Source organism: Anabrus simplex, chromosome 4, assembly GCF_040414725.1.
Source record: "Anabrus simplex isolate iqAnaSimp1 chromosome 4, ASM4041472v1, whole genome shotgun sequence".
NCBI lineage: Eukaryota > Metazoa > Arthropoda > Insecta > Orthoptera > Tettigoniidae > Anabrus > Anabrus simplex.
The window spans coordinates 90,248,488-90,266,437 of record NC_090268.1 but is presented as its reverse complement, the minus strand read 5'-3'; the positions used below and the strand labels follow the sequence as shown (position 1 = coordinate 90,266,437).

The window sequence follows — 17,950 nt, the reverse complement described above, 5'->3', positions numbered from 1 at the left end:
AATGATTGTTTGTTATGAGGTGTGTGGAGAGCTGCGAGTCTGTGGGCTTATGTAATCGCTGCTACAACCATTAAATTATTTGGCCATTACATACTAATTAAACATGCAACGCAGCTTATTTAATGTTTTAATGATATGGTACACTTTGTTACTCGTGTTGCTGGAGGTCGATAGCTCCTTTTGGTCGTGTACAAGAAACGTAACAACAGCATTTTGCTGTGCGTGATAATTTTGTGGCATGAAGGCCAAGAGTCCGTCGCTTCGCCGAAAGTCTATAATTGTGGCAAAAGGCCACAATGTGTACCAGGCCAGCAACGAGCAAAAAAAAACCGCCGACGAATTGTTGTGGTTCACGGTAAGGTAGTTCCTTAGAAGAAGGTGGAAACTGATCAACAATGAAGGAGGCGTCCAGAATGATCTGGAAGTGGAAACTATGAGAAATTTCTGCGGATCTATATAGAGAGCGGACCCGGTGGAAGCAGAGTCGGCTTCGGCCATAACGGTGGCCACGGCTAGACTGTGGCTCATGTGGCTCGACAGCTCTGCATTTCGTCCGACCGACCAACAAGGCTGAGTAGGATTCGGCTTACAGGTAGCCATGGCTCTAACTTTGCTCTACAGCTCTGCATTTGGGAGACGGCGAGGGGCTGGTCCCCACCTTCAGCTGTCATGAAAATGGTTTTCTGTGGGTTTTCCAAATCCTCCACTAAAGCGAACGCCGAGACAGTTCCTAGTGTAGGCCACGGCCGCCAACACCCTCATCTTCTCCATACATCACCTGTTCTTAATCTCCTTGGCCCGAAGGAAGGCGTCACCTTCTAAGTAGTAGTAGTAGTGATGGTGGTGGTGGTAGTAGTAGTAGTAGTAGTAGTAGTAGTAGTAGTAGTAGTAGTAAGTCAGTCTTGCGTCAATTGCGAGTGAGTTACGAGATTGTCGTGAGTCCTGTAGCTCAGTGAGTATGTCAGACGGCTATGCGAAGTTCAGTGCTGATTGTTGTGAAGTGAACGAGGCTTCGCTGCGAGAAGCCTGTTCGGGGCGGCGGAGTACTCTGTGTGATTAAAAATTGAGTTGAGTGGAAAAGTCAAACGCGAGTGAACTTGTAAATAGTGGCTGAATAGATCTAGCCGATAATGCAACACGCTACTTCTCTGGCTACGTATTTCAGTTTTGAAGACCCGTGGTAATATGGACAGTTGAAAACGAGATATTTTAGGTCTGCGATTGATTGATTGATTGATTGATTGATTGATTGATTGATTGATTGATTGATTGATTGATTGATTGATTGATTGATTGATTGATTGATTGATTGATTGATTGATTGATTGATTGATTGATTGATTGATTGATTGATTGATTGATTGATTGATTGATTGATTGATTGATTGATTGATTGATTGATTGATTGATTGATTGATTGATTGATTGATTGATTGATTGATTGATTGATTGATTGATTGATTGATTGATTGATTGATTGATTGATTGATTGATTGATTGATTGATTGATTGATTTGACTTTCCATCACATGAGTAAGACGTATTCAGTACGCTGATGGAGTACAGATAACTCCTGGAACTTCAGTCATTGACGCTCGATCGGATAATGGATGAAATGACGCGTCTTAGAAAACGCCATTTTCAGCACCAGGGACGTCGTGGAAAATTGCTTTGTAACATGAAATACTATTTTCCTTTGTGAATCTTGGTTGCTTTTCTCCTCATAGATTACTGATCACAAGCACTCTTGACCATAACCACCGTATTATCTATGGAATTTACTAGGAATATTTTGCTAGTTTTCAATCCATCCTTGCCAAATGCAACAACGTGCTCATTATATGGAATTACTTATTATTTCTTACTGGAATTGGTATATTTGAATTGACTCTGTGTAAGAGAAACAAAGTATCACCTCTATCAGTTTTAAACACTGTTGTTGAGAGAAAGTGTCATTTTCTCCAGTCTGACCATCCCAGCTATTTCAAGAAACTGCTTTGAAACAATTGCTCACATCTTCATGACTGATCACCTATACACACGGCTCACGCATACTTGATACTGATGGTGTTCACAAAGTTTGATGTGCCTCTGTAGTCTGACGATGCTTTTATTTAGAGGGGCCTAACATCTAGGTCATCGGCCCCCATGGTACGAAATGAGACGAAATGGGTTTACAATGTAAAAGTACAAAATTCATCCACTGACCCAAATTCAAAACGTGATGATGAGGAATGAATTTATGAATATGAATTTAAAATAATCAGTGGATAAGACGAGCAATGTTTCACATTCCCAGAAACAATATTACTGACCAAGGTACTGCTTCCAAAGTCCAATCTTGAATCGATGATGCTTGTTTGAATGGGTCAATATCGATGTCAACGATCCCGCATAATGGCACTTATTGCTAGTAAAGGAGAACCATGATATTTCTCAAGCTGCGGTACTAATCAAAGATTGCGTAAACTCGCGGCGTTCCAAACAATAAGGTACTACTCACAAGTATTGTACGTCGTAAAGGAAACGCAAACCTATGGTGTTTCTCACACAATGGCGCCACTCATAGCCAACGCAAACCGATGAGGTTCCTCACGGGCGCCTGTATTGCCGTGGTGTTCCTCACATAGTGGGTACTAATCACAGGCAACGCAGACCCACGGTGTCACTCATATAGTGGTACAACGCACAGGCGAAGTCCAGACCCGTGGTGTTGCTCACATGGGTACGACTCACGGGTACTGGAAACCCACAGTAAACCCCGCTTGAGTGCTACGAATCACAGAACTATTGAGTACCTAACAGAGTGGTACTACTCGCAAGTAAAAGCGACCCATGGTGTTCCCCGCATGATGGTACGAATCAAAAGTAGTTTCATGGTTCTAAGACAATCATCCCTTGGTCACCCCTCTTAGTCGCCTCTTACGACAGGCAGGAGATACCGCGGGTGTATTCTACATGTGCGTCCCCCACCCGCAGGGGGTAGTGTGTTTGGTCCGCGAGAGGTATTTTATTTCCTTGAAGTCCGCCGGCAAGCCGGTTAGGACCCCCCTATCCGCCACCTGGGACGCGCCACGTGGGAGTACCACCTCTACCCCTGCTACGCCAGCGTAGTAGGTTCGTGGCCTCTGTAGTCTATCAGGACGATGTTGGAACTTTTTCAGCCCAGTATAAGATTTCAAAAAGCCATTCAGTTTTTCAGACAGAACGCTGGGCTATATAGAACGCAGTACTGTAGTGTGCAACTAATAACAAAAAAGTGAAGATACTCAGTGATTCGCAAGCAGCGTTGAGCTCCCTTAACAACAAGTACAATATAAATCCGATAGCTGCTAGTACAAGAACAGAAGCTGAAGAATGTTCTCACATCTGCATATCTTGGATTCGTGGTCATACAGGATTTTATGGTTTAAAAACAAAGAGCAGATTCTTTCGCAAAATTAGCCTCCACATCAAATATCGGAATTACATATGATGAACCTCCATTGTGCTATGTTAAGTGACGAATCAAGAAATGTATTATATATTAATGGAACAATATCTGGACTTATAGCTTGAAAGGATGTGTTACAAGAGAACTATTCTTCCCCGAAGTTTAAGATCGGCTTCAGTGTTAATAATTAGTGCCTAAATTTGTCCCAACACAATTTCTATCGGAACATGTAAAATTTAAATTTTACATTGGGCGATTAAAAATCCAAATTACAGATGGATATTTATGCTTTTGTGGTCCTCCTCAGACAGTGGGTCATCTACTTTTCTATTGCCCCGCGCTTGGAATGAAAAGACTTACAGTATATTTGAGTGTCACAGTTGTAATCTTGAATCTTCTAAACCATTGCATGATATTTTCAAAGCCTTGCTGTTATAAGCAATTCTTAACATTTATTCAGCACATCTTCAACAAACCGAACTCTTAATCATTCATTTTGATATATTTTGTGATTATAAACTACAGCCCTAATGTACTTTTGTGAAATGTATTGTCCACAGGTATTACACAATACAAACATCACTATAATACAGAGTATCAGACACACTTTGCATATACAGACCTGATTACAACAATAGTCTTATGCCCCTAGAATGAAATAACAACAATTCCATCTGTGCTTAACCGCTTACAGTACAAGTAAGGTAAGAACAGAAGAAACATATGTGTATTCCATCCATTGTTTCCGTAACGGTGATTGCTTTTTACTGTCCGGAAGAAAGAACTTCTTTAGTGACCATAATGGCTATGTGGTAGATTAATGACCGCATCTTGTGTTGCAGAATGCACTCTGGCGCCGTTCATTAGCGGATCTACATCGCAGCGCATTCCGTTCGTGTTCCTCCCTCTGGAAGGGCAGATCGTCCACCCCAGCGCCGAGATCAGCTTCTCTGGTAAGTCCTTTTATTTTATAACAACTACTAGTATGTAAGCCTATATTCGACAGAAAAAAAACTGGTATGTGATATGTAATTGGAAACGTGAAATGGATATGTTAATATATATTAGGGACAAAAGTTACACTTCCCTTGTTACATACACGTCAACTGTATAGAATACACTCCTCGTGGAGTATACTGAGTGTAGGTGTAAATGGCAGTTGTATTTTGACGTCTATGGATCTGGGAACTCTCGAGAAATCTAAAGTACATAGGCCTATAGTTATCCATTGGTAAATACTGGAGTAGAGAGATTCATCCCAAATCTATATTTATTTTTTTTTTGCCTAGAGGCTTTACGTCGCACCGACACAGATAGGTGTTATGAAGACGATGGGATAGGAAAGGGCTACGAGTTGGAAGGAAGCGGGCGTGGCCTTAATTAAGGTAGAGCCTGGTGTAAAAATGGAACACTACGGAAAACCATCTTCAGAGGTGCCGACAGTGGGAATCGAACCCACTATCTCCCGGATGCAAGCTCACAGCTGCGCGCTCCTAACCGCACGGCCAACTGGCCCGATAATACAAGTTAAGATAACACTTTTAAATACACAAACACGAACTAAAACAGAGTCAATAGAATGAAACGCAGTTAGCAATCAAATAAAAACTATTAGAAACCAACATTCTGATGGCAAACATATATTGAATTGGACTCATTGTCAGACCATATAGACTTGACGCCTTAATGATCACGTAGCCCAGGCGGGCCATTCATCTCAATGATTTCTGGTGATCGAATTTTCCGTTCTGATTGTAATAACTAGAGGCGTGCATTGTTCGAACTTGAGACGTATAAGAAAGACGGAGCAACATGTGCCTTGCTGCATATGCAACCATTATCACGCGTACGTGGAGCGTGTAAGCTAAAACGCCCGAGTTTCCTCCAATTCGTTCGACAGGGCATGTTCGAAGCGAAGTTTGCTGACTAGAGAGGATGACGTTGCTTGCTCTATTGACGCTGCAAGCAATGCGATTCATCCAGATATGAGTAAGCCCTTGTTTACAAAGAGGAAAGGTCTGGAATTCGGAGGTATAAAAGGGTAACGGAATGGTTACGTTAACTATGAGTTTTGAATAATAATAGTAATGTTATTTGTTTTACGTCCCACTAACTACTTTTTAAGGTCTTCGGAGACGCCGAGGTGCCGGAATTTAGTCCCGCAGGAGTTCTTTAACGTGCCAGTAAATCTACCGGCACGGGGCTGACGTATTTGAGCACCTTCAAATACCACCGGACTGAGCCAGGATCGAACATGAGTTTTGAGCTGGTCTATATTTAACTGCTTATGCGTTATAATGACTTATTAATTTGTACCCTTTATATAAAATGTGCATTTAGTTTCCGTATATAGAGCAATAAAGTACGCTAGCCAGGAGGAATATGCATGGCAACACGTGAACTTCATTAACCATTTCTCCGACAGGAGTGATATTTACTACGTTATTTCCAGTTTTTATTACGTACGAGACTGGCCCAGCCCTGTATAGAGAAGAAACAAGGTCTTTTGAGTTTAACTATTGACAATTTCGTGCCCAGTCATGAGTCCACCATTGAGAAAAAAGCGTAGTTTGGATAAATAAGGTACGCGAGAAAAACTTAGCAGAATACGGCTAAAAAAATTATGGAGGGAGGCGATCACGTCTACCCGTGACTGAGATAGGGGGCAAAGTCGAAAGAACATAGTTCGCTTCTGAGAAGTAACATTCGGTCATCACCATACTCAAAGAATATGAACCGAGCACGGAGCGTGTTTTGCATGACACTAATAACAACCTGCTCTCTGTACACATACTGCTTTTTACTCCCACATTTTCTCATCAAGAAATTTATAAACACTAAAGTCTGCGTTCACAACTCATAGTACTTTACGTTTGAAACATAATTCCTCATGTATTTCCAATACCGGTTTCAAGGAAGTCTCTAAAGTACAGGGATCAAATACTTCACCAAGAAGCTCTCGAAACGCGACTGCGGTCTAGACGTGTGCAGAAGTAAAGCATACTCATTAACACTCGGGGCACGTACTTCGGTAAAGCAGCCTCTCGTGTGTTTGCCTCCAAACAAGAAACCTGACATGAAGGAAAATTAATTATATCCTGAACTTCGTTCAAACAGCTTGCGTCAGACAGTTGAGTACCGTCAAACAAACAGGAATAGGAAGGAGCCAAAATACATGAATCAAGTAGCCTATGTCACACAGGTAATAATAATTGTCCCACTAACTACTACAATCATAGGACATGCTGTCACAACGTTCCCTGATTCGCATCCTACGTTGTGTTAAATCCAAGACCTTAATTACATTGTGTCTATCTGCCTTTTACTTGAATTGAACGATTACATTTTTCACTTCTCAGTTGTGGACTGTGGTGGTAGTAGTAAGAAACTTGTTCTTCTTCCCCTGACCATTTTCTCATTTTTATTTTTGACCGTGTTTTATGGCCAAATGCCTTTCCTGGCCCCTAACGTTATATGGAGGATTGCATTTACTATAGAGTGTTCTTGTGGTGGATGGAAGTGTGGAAAGTTGTAGGTGGATGAATAGAAGTGTATGAAGCTAAAACACAAAGATCTAGTCCCCGAGGCAAAGGCAATAACCACACGTAGCTAAAATCCCTGGCCCTGCCAGCAATCCAACCCACGGCTCTCTAAACTGAAGGCAAGTAAGCTAACCATTCCGCTAAGAGCCGAACATTACTGCCATTAAGAACAAATATACCGTAACTGTCGGCCACTGAATGAAGGGATGGTATGAGCTACTAAATTTTTGCTTTACGTCGCACCGACACAGTGAGGTTTTTTGCGACGATGGGATAGGAAAGGCTTAGGAATGGGAAGCAAGCGGCCGTGGACTTAATTAAGGTACAGCCCCAGCATTTGCCTGGTGTTAAAATGGGAAACCACGGAAAACCATCTTCAAAGCTGCCGACAGTGGGGTTCGAACCCACTATCTCCCGGGTGCAAGCTCACAGCTGCGCAGCCCTAACCGCATGGCCAACTCGCAGAAGACATTCTCTTAAGTTATTATAATGCGAATGCCGCCATTAGGAAATAATAATAATAATAATAATAATAATAATAATAATAATAATAATAATAATAATAATAATATCAGCAAAGGGAGAATACACTACTTAATATGATTCCCATCACATATGGGATCAGGTGATGAAACATCAGCTAATACCAAAGCAGGTGTTGGTGATGGTGATTATTTCTTCAAGAGGAAGTACAATTGGCCGACCATCGTCTCTCAAAATCATAAAAGAAAAATGTGGAAAAGGTCTGACCCTTCGAAGAATAAAATCTGTGACAAAAGTACAGAAAGGTCTTCGCATGGTGTGAAAAATAAAAAACTTTCTAGGCTGCGCACACCTAATACCGTCGGGGTAAGAATGGAACAAGTGGTGACCAACGTAGATCAGATATTAAATGAAAGTGTGGAGAATGGCACAAGTAGGAGCAATGTCAGGCTGGACTAAAGCGGGCGAGTTGGCCGTGCGGTTGTGGGCGCATGGCTGTGAGCTTGAATCCGGGAGATAGTGGGTTCGAATCCCACTGTCGGCAACCCTGAAGATGTTTTTCGTGGTTTCCCATTTTCACACCAGGCAAATGCTGAGTCTGTACCTTAATGAAGGCCACAGCCGCTTCGTTCCCACTCCTAGGCCTTTCCTATCCCATCGTCGCTATGAGACCTACCTGTGTCGGTGCGACGTAAAGCCACTAGCAAAAGAGGACTCGACTGAGAACCCTGTAGTCGTCAACTCACGCTTCCAAGTTGACAAGTGATGGTGGCGGTGATCATTTTTTAAGAGGAAGAAAAACTGGGCAACCTCACGCTTCTTCTATTGATGCTGCTTGTCGTTTTAAGGGGCCTAACATCTAGGTCATCGGCCCCTGATGGTACGAAATGGGACGAAATGCAATGACAAAATAAAAATTCAAAATCCTCCACTGACCAGAATTCAAAACGTGAGGACGAAGAATGAACGGATGGATATGGAGTTAAAACAATCAGTGGAGATGACCCGCAATGCCTCAGTCTAAGAAACTGATGGAATACAATAGTAATACTGACCAAGGGACTGCTTCTATAGATCAATACTGAATCGATGATTCTTACAAGCTAAAGGGGTCCAAAATATAGGTCATCGGTCTCTCATAATGGTACTTATCGCTTGGAAAGTAGAACCATGGTATTTGTCACGGCGCGGTACCAATCAAAAGTATCGTAGACTCACGGTATTCCACACATTATGGTACTACTCACAGGTAATGAAATTCGCACATGTAATACAGATCTATAGTGTATAGTGTTTCACACATAGCGGCGCCATTTACAGGCAACGCAAACATATGATTTTCATCACAAGTGTACTAGCCACAGGCACTCGCACTATCCCGTGGTGTTCCTTATATAGTGGATACTAATCATAGGCAAGCCAGAACCCTGGTGTCGCTCATAAAGTGCTATTAATCACAGGTACCGTAAAAGGCTGATCGCGCGGTGCTCCTGCGTGCTACTAATCACAAACCTATTTGGTACCTGACATAGTGGACTACCCGCAAGTAATTGCGACACTTGGTGTTCTCCGCGTGGTGGTACTAATCACAAGTAGTTTCATGGTTCTAATCCAATCATCCCGTGGTCGCCCCTTTTAGTCGCCTCTTACAACAGGCAGGGGATACCGTGGGTTTATTCTTCGTCTGCGTCCCCCACCCACAGGGGGTTGTGTGTTTGGTCCGCGAGAGGTATTTTATTTCCCTCAAGTCCACCGGCAAGCCGGTTAGGACCCCCCTATCCGCCACCTGGGACGCGCCACGTGGGAGTATCACCTCTCCGCCTGTTACGCCAGCGTAGTAGGTTCGTGGCTTCTTCCATTAACACCAATCAGAGCGGAAAGAGGAAGAGGTCCAATCCCTCGACAAATGAAGGTGTCGGCTAAAAAATGGAAGGGCGTGAAAATTAAAGACTACCCAGGCCTCGTAAACCTAATATCGCCGGGATCGAAAAAGAACAAAAGTGGACCAAGGAAGGCCGGATAGGGAAGACTAAAATGAGGAAACTGCCACAAATAAGTGGAAACAATGCCAGACTCAGCAAAGGGACCCGTGGATGCCTCCCACGCTCCCAAGTAGAGCCCCTGTGGCTCCTTTTAATCCCCTCTTACGACAGGCAGGAGATACCGTGGGTGTTATTCTACCGCCCCCACCTACAGAGGGAAGTTACGGAAAGGTTCAAGAGTAAACCAAATTAAAGAAAAAGATCGATTGGTGGTTAATATTTTGAAGTATAAAGTAACAAAGTTATCTGTCCTTCGTAATTTAACGTCGAGGCAAAACGGAAGAAGAATCGGTCCCTCGAAGAATGAGAATAACGTCTAATGAAAGAGAAGGACCTTGAAGAAAAAGGAAACGAAAAACTTCATTCGGTTCGTAACACTTTGGGAATGTCGCACAGGAAATATGATATAGATGAGCCTGGCATAAATAAAATAAATCATTCACTCACCACTGATCTGTGAATAAGGCTGTTACCCATGTGGCAGATCCCCTATCAGTTGTTTACCTAGTATTTGAAATTATTTCAAAGTAGTTATCATATTAGCCACAATCTAGGTCGCGCAAACCTTTAGCCCCTGTGAGTATACTTCCCCCCTTGCACTTAAGCCAACAACCATGTCATTGGTAGCTGTAATACATACAAAAAATGAACATGTCTTACGGAGTTAACAAGAAGCTTACTCAATCTGTTACATATTTATGAACATTCATTTATGAGACTCATCACAAGTCGTAAAAGTAATTATATATGAAATTTAACAGCTGTTTTGTCAATATGAACAGGGATTTAACGCTTAACGTCTAATCAATCAAGATTAGCCTACCGCTATTTGACGCAGAGAAAAAATGAAACCGCACTGCAATGAGAATATAAACTTGTACTGTTAGTAATTGAATGGCTCAATATCAGACCACCTCAAAAAAAATTCCCGCTAAGAAGATTGTACGTTCCAACGTTTATCATGAAAGCTGAAGGACTTTCACTGTACGAAATAAAACATGACCATGCCTATTCATGGCAGATGTTCACCTAAAACAAATTACCCGAGAAATTTGCTTGTTGTATACATTTTCAGCTCATCTGAAGCAGACTTTTGAATAACGGATAATAATAATAAATTATAATTGTTACGGAGTTACCCGTGGAGCAGAAAGGGGTTAAAGAAGGTGCCGGGGGGGATGGGTCTAACTACAATATTAAAGTTAATTTAAAACTTTAACAAAGGTTATATATCTTTAGAATTTCAAAAATCAACAAATAACAACGTAACAGAACCAAGTCAAGTAAAATACAATATAGTGAATTCCACAAGTCCTGGGCTTCAAGCCCCTCGCTTTACATTTCCTGAGCTTTCAGCTCAAATTTACAAAGAGCATATATTCACTTAAGGGCCGAAATCCCCCTAATTCATAGAGCACTTGCTCCCAAAAATCCAACATCTAGCCTTCAAGAGGCATACAGTAATCTTACTTTGAAAAAGAGCGAAGAGGCTCTCAGTTTTCCAAGCCTACTCAAGGTAACATCAGCTTACAATTTCTGGATTATAGAGGGGTATTTAATACCCAACCTACTGGGCCTTCATGGAACAAGAATAATGGTTAAATGAATGGCCCGAACACAAAATGAATGGAGGCGATTACTTGCACTCCTAGATATGAACACTTAAAACCTAAAGGGCACTTGGCCGATGAAACAGGGGCTATTCTCAAACTATGGAGGTGACTCGTGTAAGAATAAATTAAGACATTACGGAAACGAAGAAAACCAGTTACAAAACGTACTCACCTCAAACCAATATGAAGGGGAGCTCGAGAGGGTACATCACTCTCTTTCCCCGATTTACAGTTAAAGATTTTATGAAGTTTTTATATTAGCCGGCAGAAAGTTACATTTTTAGGAAAACTAGGTTACATAGTTAATGATTCGGACCTTTCCCTCAGGTTAAACTGCGGAGATAGCAAGAAATAAAGATGTTATGTGGCCATTACCTTGTCGATGTACTGCTGCCTGATGATAGAGGCGCCGCCCGCCTCCTACTTTGAAACACACACTAGATCAAATGACGATCAATTGGCCAAGAGACGTGAAAATCCGCAGTTTATAAACCCTCAGGGAAAGTTCGAGATCATTCAAGATTAAACTAGCCACACCCTCTCACTTTTATTGGTGAATTTAAAAGTTACACTGAAAATCGAAGAAGAAGAAGAAGAAGAAGAAGAAGAAGAAGAAGAAGAAGAAGAAGAAGACTATGATTGGTAGAAAATTAATTACAGAAATTAGGGATTGGCTAGATTCAAAACTGGCGAAATGAATATCAATTAGAAAAAACTTATGAACACAAAACTTCTTTAAATCAAGGGTTCTTTCACTTCGCACCAGGGTGCATGATCATCGTTCTTTGGTAGTGTCATCTATGAGAGAATGTCCAGACTTCTTGATGAATGGAAAACAAAACAAGTAGAAATTCACACAGTTCAAGAAATTTCACAATAACAAAATTATATCAGATTTTAGTGGTGACATCTTCAGAGTAAAGTTCTAACTTGTTGTATTCTTGGTTTCACATTTGATAGATAGAGGAGTCCTTTTAGGCGCTCATTTTGAACGCGCGGCGTAGAGGTGTACCTCCCTGTGCAATAATAATAGTACTAATAATAGTACTAATAATAATAATAACTTTTTGCTAGTGGCTTTACGTCGCACCGACACAGATAGTTCTTATGGCGATGATGGGATAGGAATGGCCTAGGAATTGGAAGGAAGCGGCCGTGGCCTTAATTAAGGTACAGCGTGGTGGGAAAATGGGAAACCACGGAAAAACATCTTCAGGGCTGCCGACAGTGGGATTCGAACCCACTATCTCCCGGATGCAAGCTCACAGCCGCGCGCCCCTAACCCCATGGCCAACTCGCCCGGTAATAATAATAATAATAATAATAATAATAATAATAATAATAATGACTTGACGTCCTATTAATGAAAATGTAAAGGATGATGTCACTCTTGGAATTTTTATAAATGATTACCAAGATGATTGTTACCCACTCAGGTCCCTTGTAAATATTGGAGCATCATGTAGTTAGTTTAGCCGTATTTTTTGACTTCCGCGACCAGATTGCTGTCTCTAGTAACGATGTTTAGAGTGATGTTAAATGGCTAGCAAATTCCATTATTATTATTATTATTATTATTATTATTATTATTATTATTATTATTATTATTATTATTATTATTATTATTATTATTATGATTTGATCTACCCGTCTCTAACTCCCATAGATCTGTAGAGACGTTAAGGTCGATAGTGGTGGTGGTGATTGTTGTTTTAGGAGGAAGTACAACTATGCAAACATCCTCTCTAAACAATAATGGGAAAAATGGAAATGGAAAAATAGGAGTATCAGGAAAAAGGGAAAGGCCACAAAGGGTACGAAAATGATGTTGATGTTTGTTGTTTAAAGGGGCCTAACATCGAGGTCATCGGCTTTTAATGGTACGAAATGAGACCAAATGAAATGGTACCTTAAAATTCCAAAATTCTCCACTGACAAGAATTCAAATCATGAGGACGAAGAATGAATGAATGGACGGATATGAATTTAAAACGATCAGTGGATCCGACCCACAGTGCCTCACATGCACAGAAGCTAGCACAAAACAATCGTATTACCGACCAAGGGACTGCTTCTATAGCACGATGCTGAATCGATTGTGCCTATAGTTGAAACGGGTTCAAAATCCAGGTCATCAGCCCCTCATTATGGTATTTATCGCTAGGAAAGTAGAATCATGCTATGTGTAATGTTGTGGTACTAATCAAAAGTAGCGAAGACTCGCGGTATTCCACACATTATGGTACTATTCACAGGTAGTGTAATGCGCATTTGTAACACAGACCTATGGTGTTTCGCACATTGCGGCGTTCTTTGCAGGCAACGCAAACCCATGGCGTTCCTCGCACAAAGGACTAACCACAGGGACCCGTACGATCCCGTGAAATTCCTCACATAGTGGGAATGGACCATCGGTAAGACTGAACCATGGTGTCGCTCATCCCATCGTGTCGCTCATATAGGCGTACGAATCACAGGTACTGTAGGACCATCCTGATTCACAAACTGTCGCTACTAATCACAAACCTATTGCGTACCTAACAGAGTGGTACTACGCGCAAGTAAATGCAACCCTTGGTGTTCCCTGCGTGATGGTACGAATCAGAGTAGTTTCATGGTTCTAATTGGATCATCCCTTGGTCGCCCCTTTTAGTTGCCTCGTACGACAGGCAGGGGATACCGTGGGTGAATTCTTCGTCTGCCTCCCCCACCCACAGGGGGTGTGTGTTTGGTCCGCGAGAGGTATTTCGTTTCCCCCAATTCCGCTGGCAAGCCGGTTAGGACCCCCTTTCTGCCACCTGGGACACGCCACGTGGGAGTATCACCTATCCCCCTGCTACGCCTGCTGATGCTTGGGGGCCTAACATCGAGGTCATCGGCCCCTAATGGTACGAAATGAAATAACAAAAGGTTCAAATTAATCCACTGACCAAGATTTTTAAAAATGTCATGAAGAATGAATGGATGGACATGAACCCTACAAAAACAAAAAAACAGACAAACAAAAACAGTGGATCAAACTCAAAAAAGATAGTAAATAATAGTATTACTGACCAAGGGACCACTCATAAAGCACAATGATGCTTGATGTCTATAGGGGAGCAAAATCCACGACTAAGGCCCCACAGAATGGTACATGTCACGAGTAAAGTAGAACCATGGTATTTGTCATGTTGGGGTACTAATCAAAAGTAGCGAAGACTCACGGTGTTCCACACAAGATGGTACAACTCACAAGTATTGTACTTCGTACAGGGAACGCAGACCTATGGTGTTTCACACACAGTGGCGCACTCATAGCCAACGCAAACCGATGAGTTTCCTCACCTAGGTGTACTACTCACGGGTGCCGGTCCCACGGGCCCCGTGGTGTTCCTCACATAGGGAGTACTAATCACAGGCAACGCAGACCCACGGTGACGCTCATATAGTGGTACAACTCACATGCTACGCCCAGACCCGCGGTGTTGCACACATGGGTACGACGCACGGGTACTGGGAACCCACCCGGCCAGCCTCGTTACTGCTACTAATCACAAACCTATTTCGTACCGAATTTAGTGGTACTACACGCAAGTACAGGCAACCCATGGTGTTCCCCGCATGATGGTACGAATCAACAGTAGTTTCATGGTTCTAATTCAATCATCCCTTGGTCGCCCCTTTTAGTCGCCTCTCACGACAGGCAGGGGATACCGTGGGTGTATTATTCGTCTGCGTCCCCCACCCACAGGGATTAAAAGGAGAGAACAAAGAGAAAGAAGTGATCCGTCACTTCGAAAAATGAAGTAACGGACGAAGAAAGGCAAGGGCCACGAAGGGCGTGAAAATGAAAGACTCCCTAGGCCTCGAATGCTCTAATACTGTCGGCATCGGAAAAGAACAAGAGTTGACCAAGGGAGGTCGGATAGGATAGACGAAAGTGAGGAGCCTGGCACAAGTAAGTGGAAGCAATGCCAAGACTCAGCTAAGGGCCCCGTGGTCGCTAATCCACAATCCCAAGTTGAGAGCCCCTTGGGCCCCTTTTAGTCGTCTCTTATGACAGGCAGGGAATACCGCGGTTGTATTCTACATGTGTGTCCCCCACTCGCAAGGGGTATCGCAAACTCAGTACCATCGGGAATCGTAAGAAAACAAGATTTGACCAATAGAGGTTAAATAGAAAGTATGAAACAAAGGAGCCTGTTAGAAGTAGGTGGAAGCAATGTCAAACTCAGCTATGGGTCCATGCTCACCGACCCACGCTCCCAAGTTGACAACCCCTGTGTTTACGCCTTTTAGTAACCTCTTATGACACCCAGGAGATACCGTGTGTGTATTCTACCGTCTCCACCCATAGGAAGAGACACACAGAGGGTAATGTGAATATATTAATTCTACCGCACCCACCAAGAGTGGGAATGCGCAAGTCTCCCTGAAAAGAGATTCCTTAAGGTCTTATTTAAATATTCTGACAGTTCTTTTGCATGCCAAAAACTTCTCCTGGAATAGAACCCGCAATTAATCATAGAATGCGAGCACCTAAGTTAGGTAACCGAGCAAATAAGCTACGCTGCAGGTCACGCAAATTCAATATTATATATTATTTTCAGGGATATATTATCGATTGATTTCGAACCTGATATTTTCTGCAAAATTTGCCCGTTTTTGAAACGAAAATTCGAGGAATTTGGAGCCGCACCTTACCACGCGCGCGGCTGCTCTTAATGGCTGAAATCATTTTGCATGCAAGGCCAAATGAGCTACAGCATACAAGGCGGCTTATACATATGTGTTGGCCTTTAGAGTTATATTCCATTAGAACTAATCAGTCTTGTTGGGCGATTAAAAGAACACGTTTTAGGTTAGACGACAAATATTGGAGAATTAAAACTGTCAGAATACATTTCCCATATGAGTATACCATGATTCAACAAACCGCTTCACTTTTTCCTCTAGTTCCCTACCTGGAAGAACGAGGTCATTTATTCCACCTGGAAACAAGATCTTGTTATTATATGTCCACAGTGACTTACACTGTGTCCAGATAATAAAATATTGATGTACTGTCGTGTACTGGCACAACCTGAATTTCAGGTGGCTACAGTCTTCACAGCTAGGTAACAGAAGGTTTAAATAAAGTACTTTAGAAATTCATTTATGAAATGTAGAATTCTTATCTGCTTATTTATGAGAGGAATTAAATACCACCTTCTGCAACTAAGACTTCAAGGAAACATTGAGGGCAAGCGTGGGTATCGATCGCAAGAGAAGAACTTGACTGGACGACATCAAGGAATGGACGAAAATCGTTGCTGATGCTTGTTGTTTAAGGGGGCCTAACATCTAGGTCATCGGCCCAAACGAGAATCAATAGCGCCTAATGGCTCTTCAGTCTGCCGCAAGACAGGAGATCTTAGTCCACAGTGGACATGGCACGTGAAGAAGAAGCAGAAGAAGAAGACGAAGAAGAAGACGAAGAATCTGCCTATTAACGCTGCAACAGGAAACTAACTTCCTCATTAAGTTCCTAGTAAGCTTCTTCAGTGACGTCTTGGCTAACTACGACAGCTCAGAGGGGGGGACTTTTGAGAATCCAACCATACTCCTGGCTTTTAACTATACACTTAAACGACGAGGTTAAATTTCTTATAAGAAGTGAACCCTTCAATACGTTTACCCCTTAATGTACAGCATCAAGTTATGTGGTAACAGCACCAGCCCCATCTTATTCTTATGTTGATGATGATGATGATGATGATGATGTTGATGATGATGCTTGTTGTTTAAAGGGGCCCAACATCGAGGTCATCGGCCCCTAATGGTACAAAATGAAATTACAACAAAAAGTTCAAAATCATCCACTGACCAAAATAAAAAATGTCATGAAAAATGAATGGATGGACATAAAACAAAAAACTCAAAAACAAACAAAAAACAGTGGATCCAACTCAAAAAAGATCATATATAGTAGTATCACTGACTAACGGACCACTTATAAAGCACAATCCTGAATCGAGTATGCTTGATGTCTAAATCCAGGTCTAAGGCCCCTCAAAATGGTACTTATCGCTAGTAAAGTAGAACCATGGTATTTGTCATGTTGGGGTACTGATCAAAAGTAGCGAAGACTCACGGTGTTCCACACATGATGGTACTACTCACAAGTATTGTACGCCGTACAGGTAACGTATACCTATGGTGTTCTTACACAATGGCGCCACTCACAGCCAACGCAAACCGATGGGGTTCCCCACCTAGGTGTACTAATCACAGGCAACGCAGACCCACGGGGTCGCTCATATAGTGGTACTAAACACAGGCAACGCCCAGACCCGCGGTGTTGCTCACATGGGTACGACTCACGGGTACAGAAAAACCCACAGTGACCCTCTCATAGCTGCTACTATGCACAAACCTATTCTGTACAAAACATAGTGGTACTACTCGCAAGTAAAGGCGACACATGGTTTTCCCCGCGTGATGGTACTAATCAAAAGTAATTTCATGCTTCTCATACAATCATCCCTTGGTCGCCCCTTTTAGTCGCCTCTCACGACAGGCAGGGGATACCGCGAGTGTATTCTACATGTGCGTCCCCCACCCGCAGGGGGTAGTGTGTTTGGTCCGCGAGAGGTATTTTATTTCCCTCAAGTCCACCGGCAAGCCGGTTAGGAACCCCCTATCCGCCACCTGGGACGCGCTACGTGGGAGTATCACCTTTCCCCCTGCTACGCCAGCGTAGTAGGTTCGTGGCCATCATCTTCTAAATATACAGGGTGGTTCATCAGGCCCGTATCTTTTTGGAGATAGGCAACCCAAATAAACTAAAGACCGTTATAATTTACTTCTATGAAC

The 17,950-nt window shown here is 42.5% G+C and overlaps 1 protein-coding gene across 1 annotated transcript in view; it reads left to right on the top strand.

Moving 5' to 3' along the window:
• Positions 1-17,950, top strand: part of sha (shavenoid) — a 354,752-nt gene that overhangs the window by 269,968 nt on the left and 66,834 nt on the right. Inside the window, exon 4 of the mRNA XM_067146254.2 lies at positions 4,276-4,386. Within this exon, the coding sequence (XP_067002355.2) occupies positions 4,276-4,386 (111 nt within the window). The remainder of the gene's footprint in view (positions 1-4,275; positions 4,387-17,950) is intronic.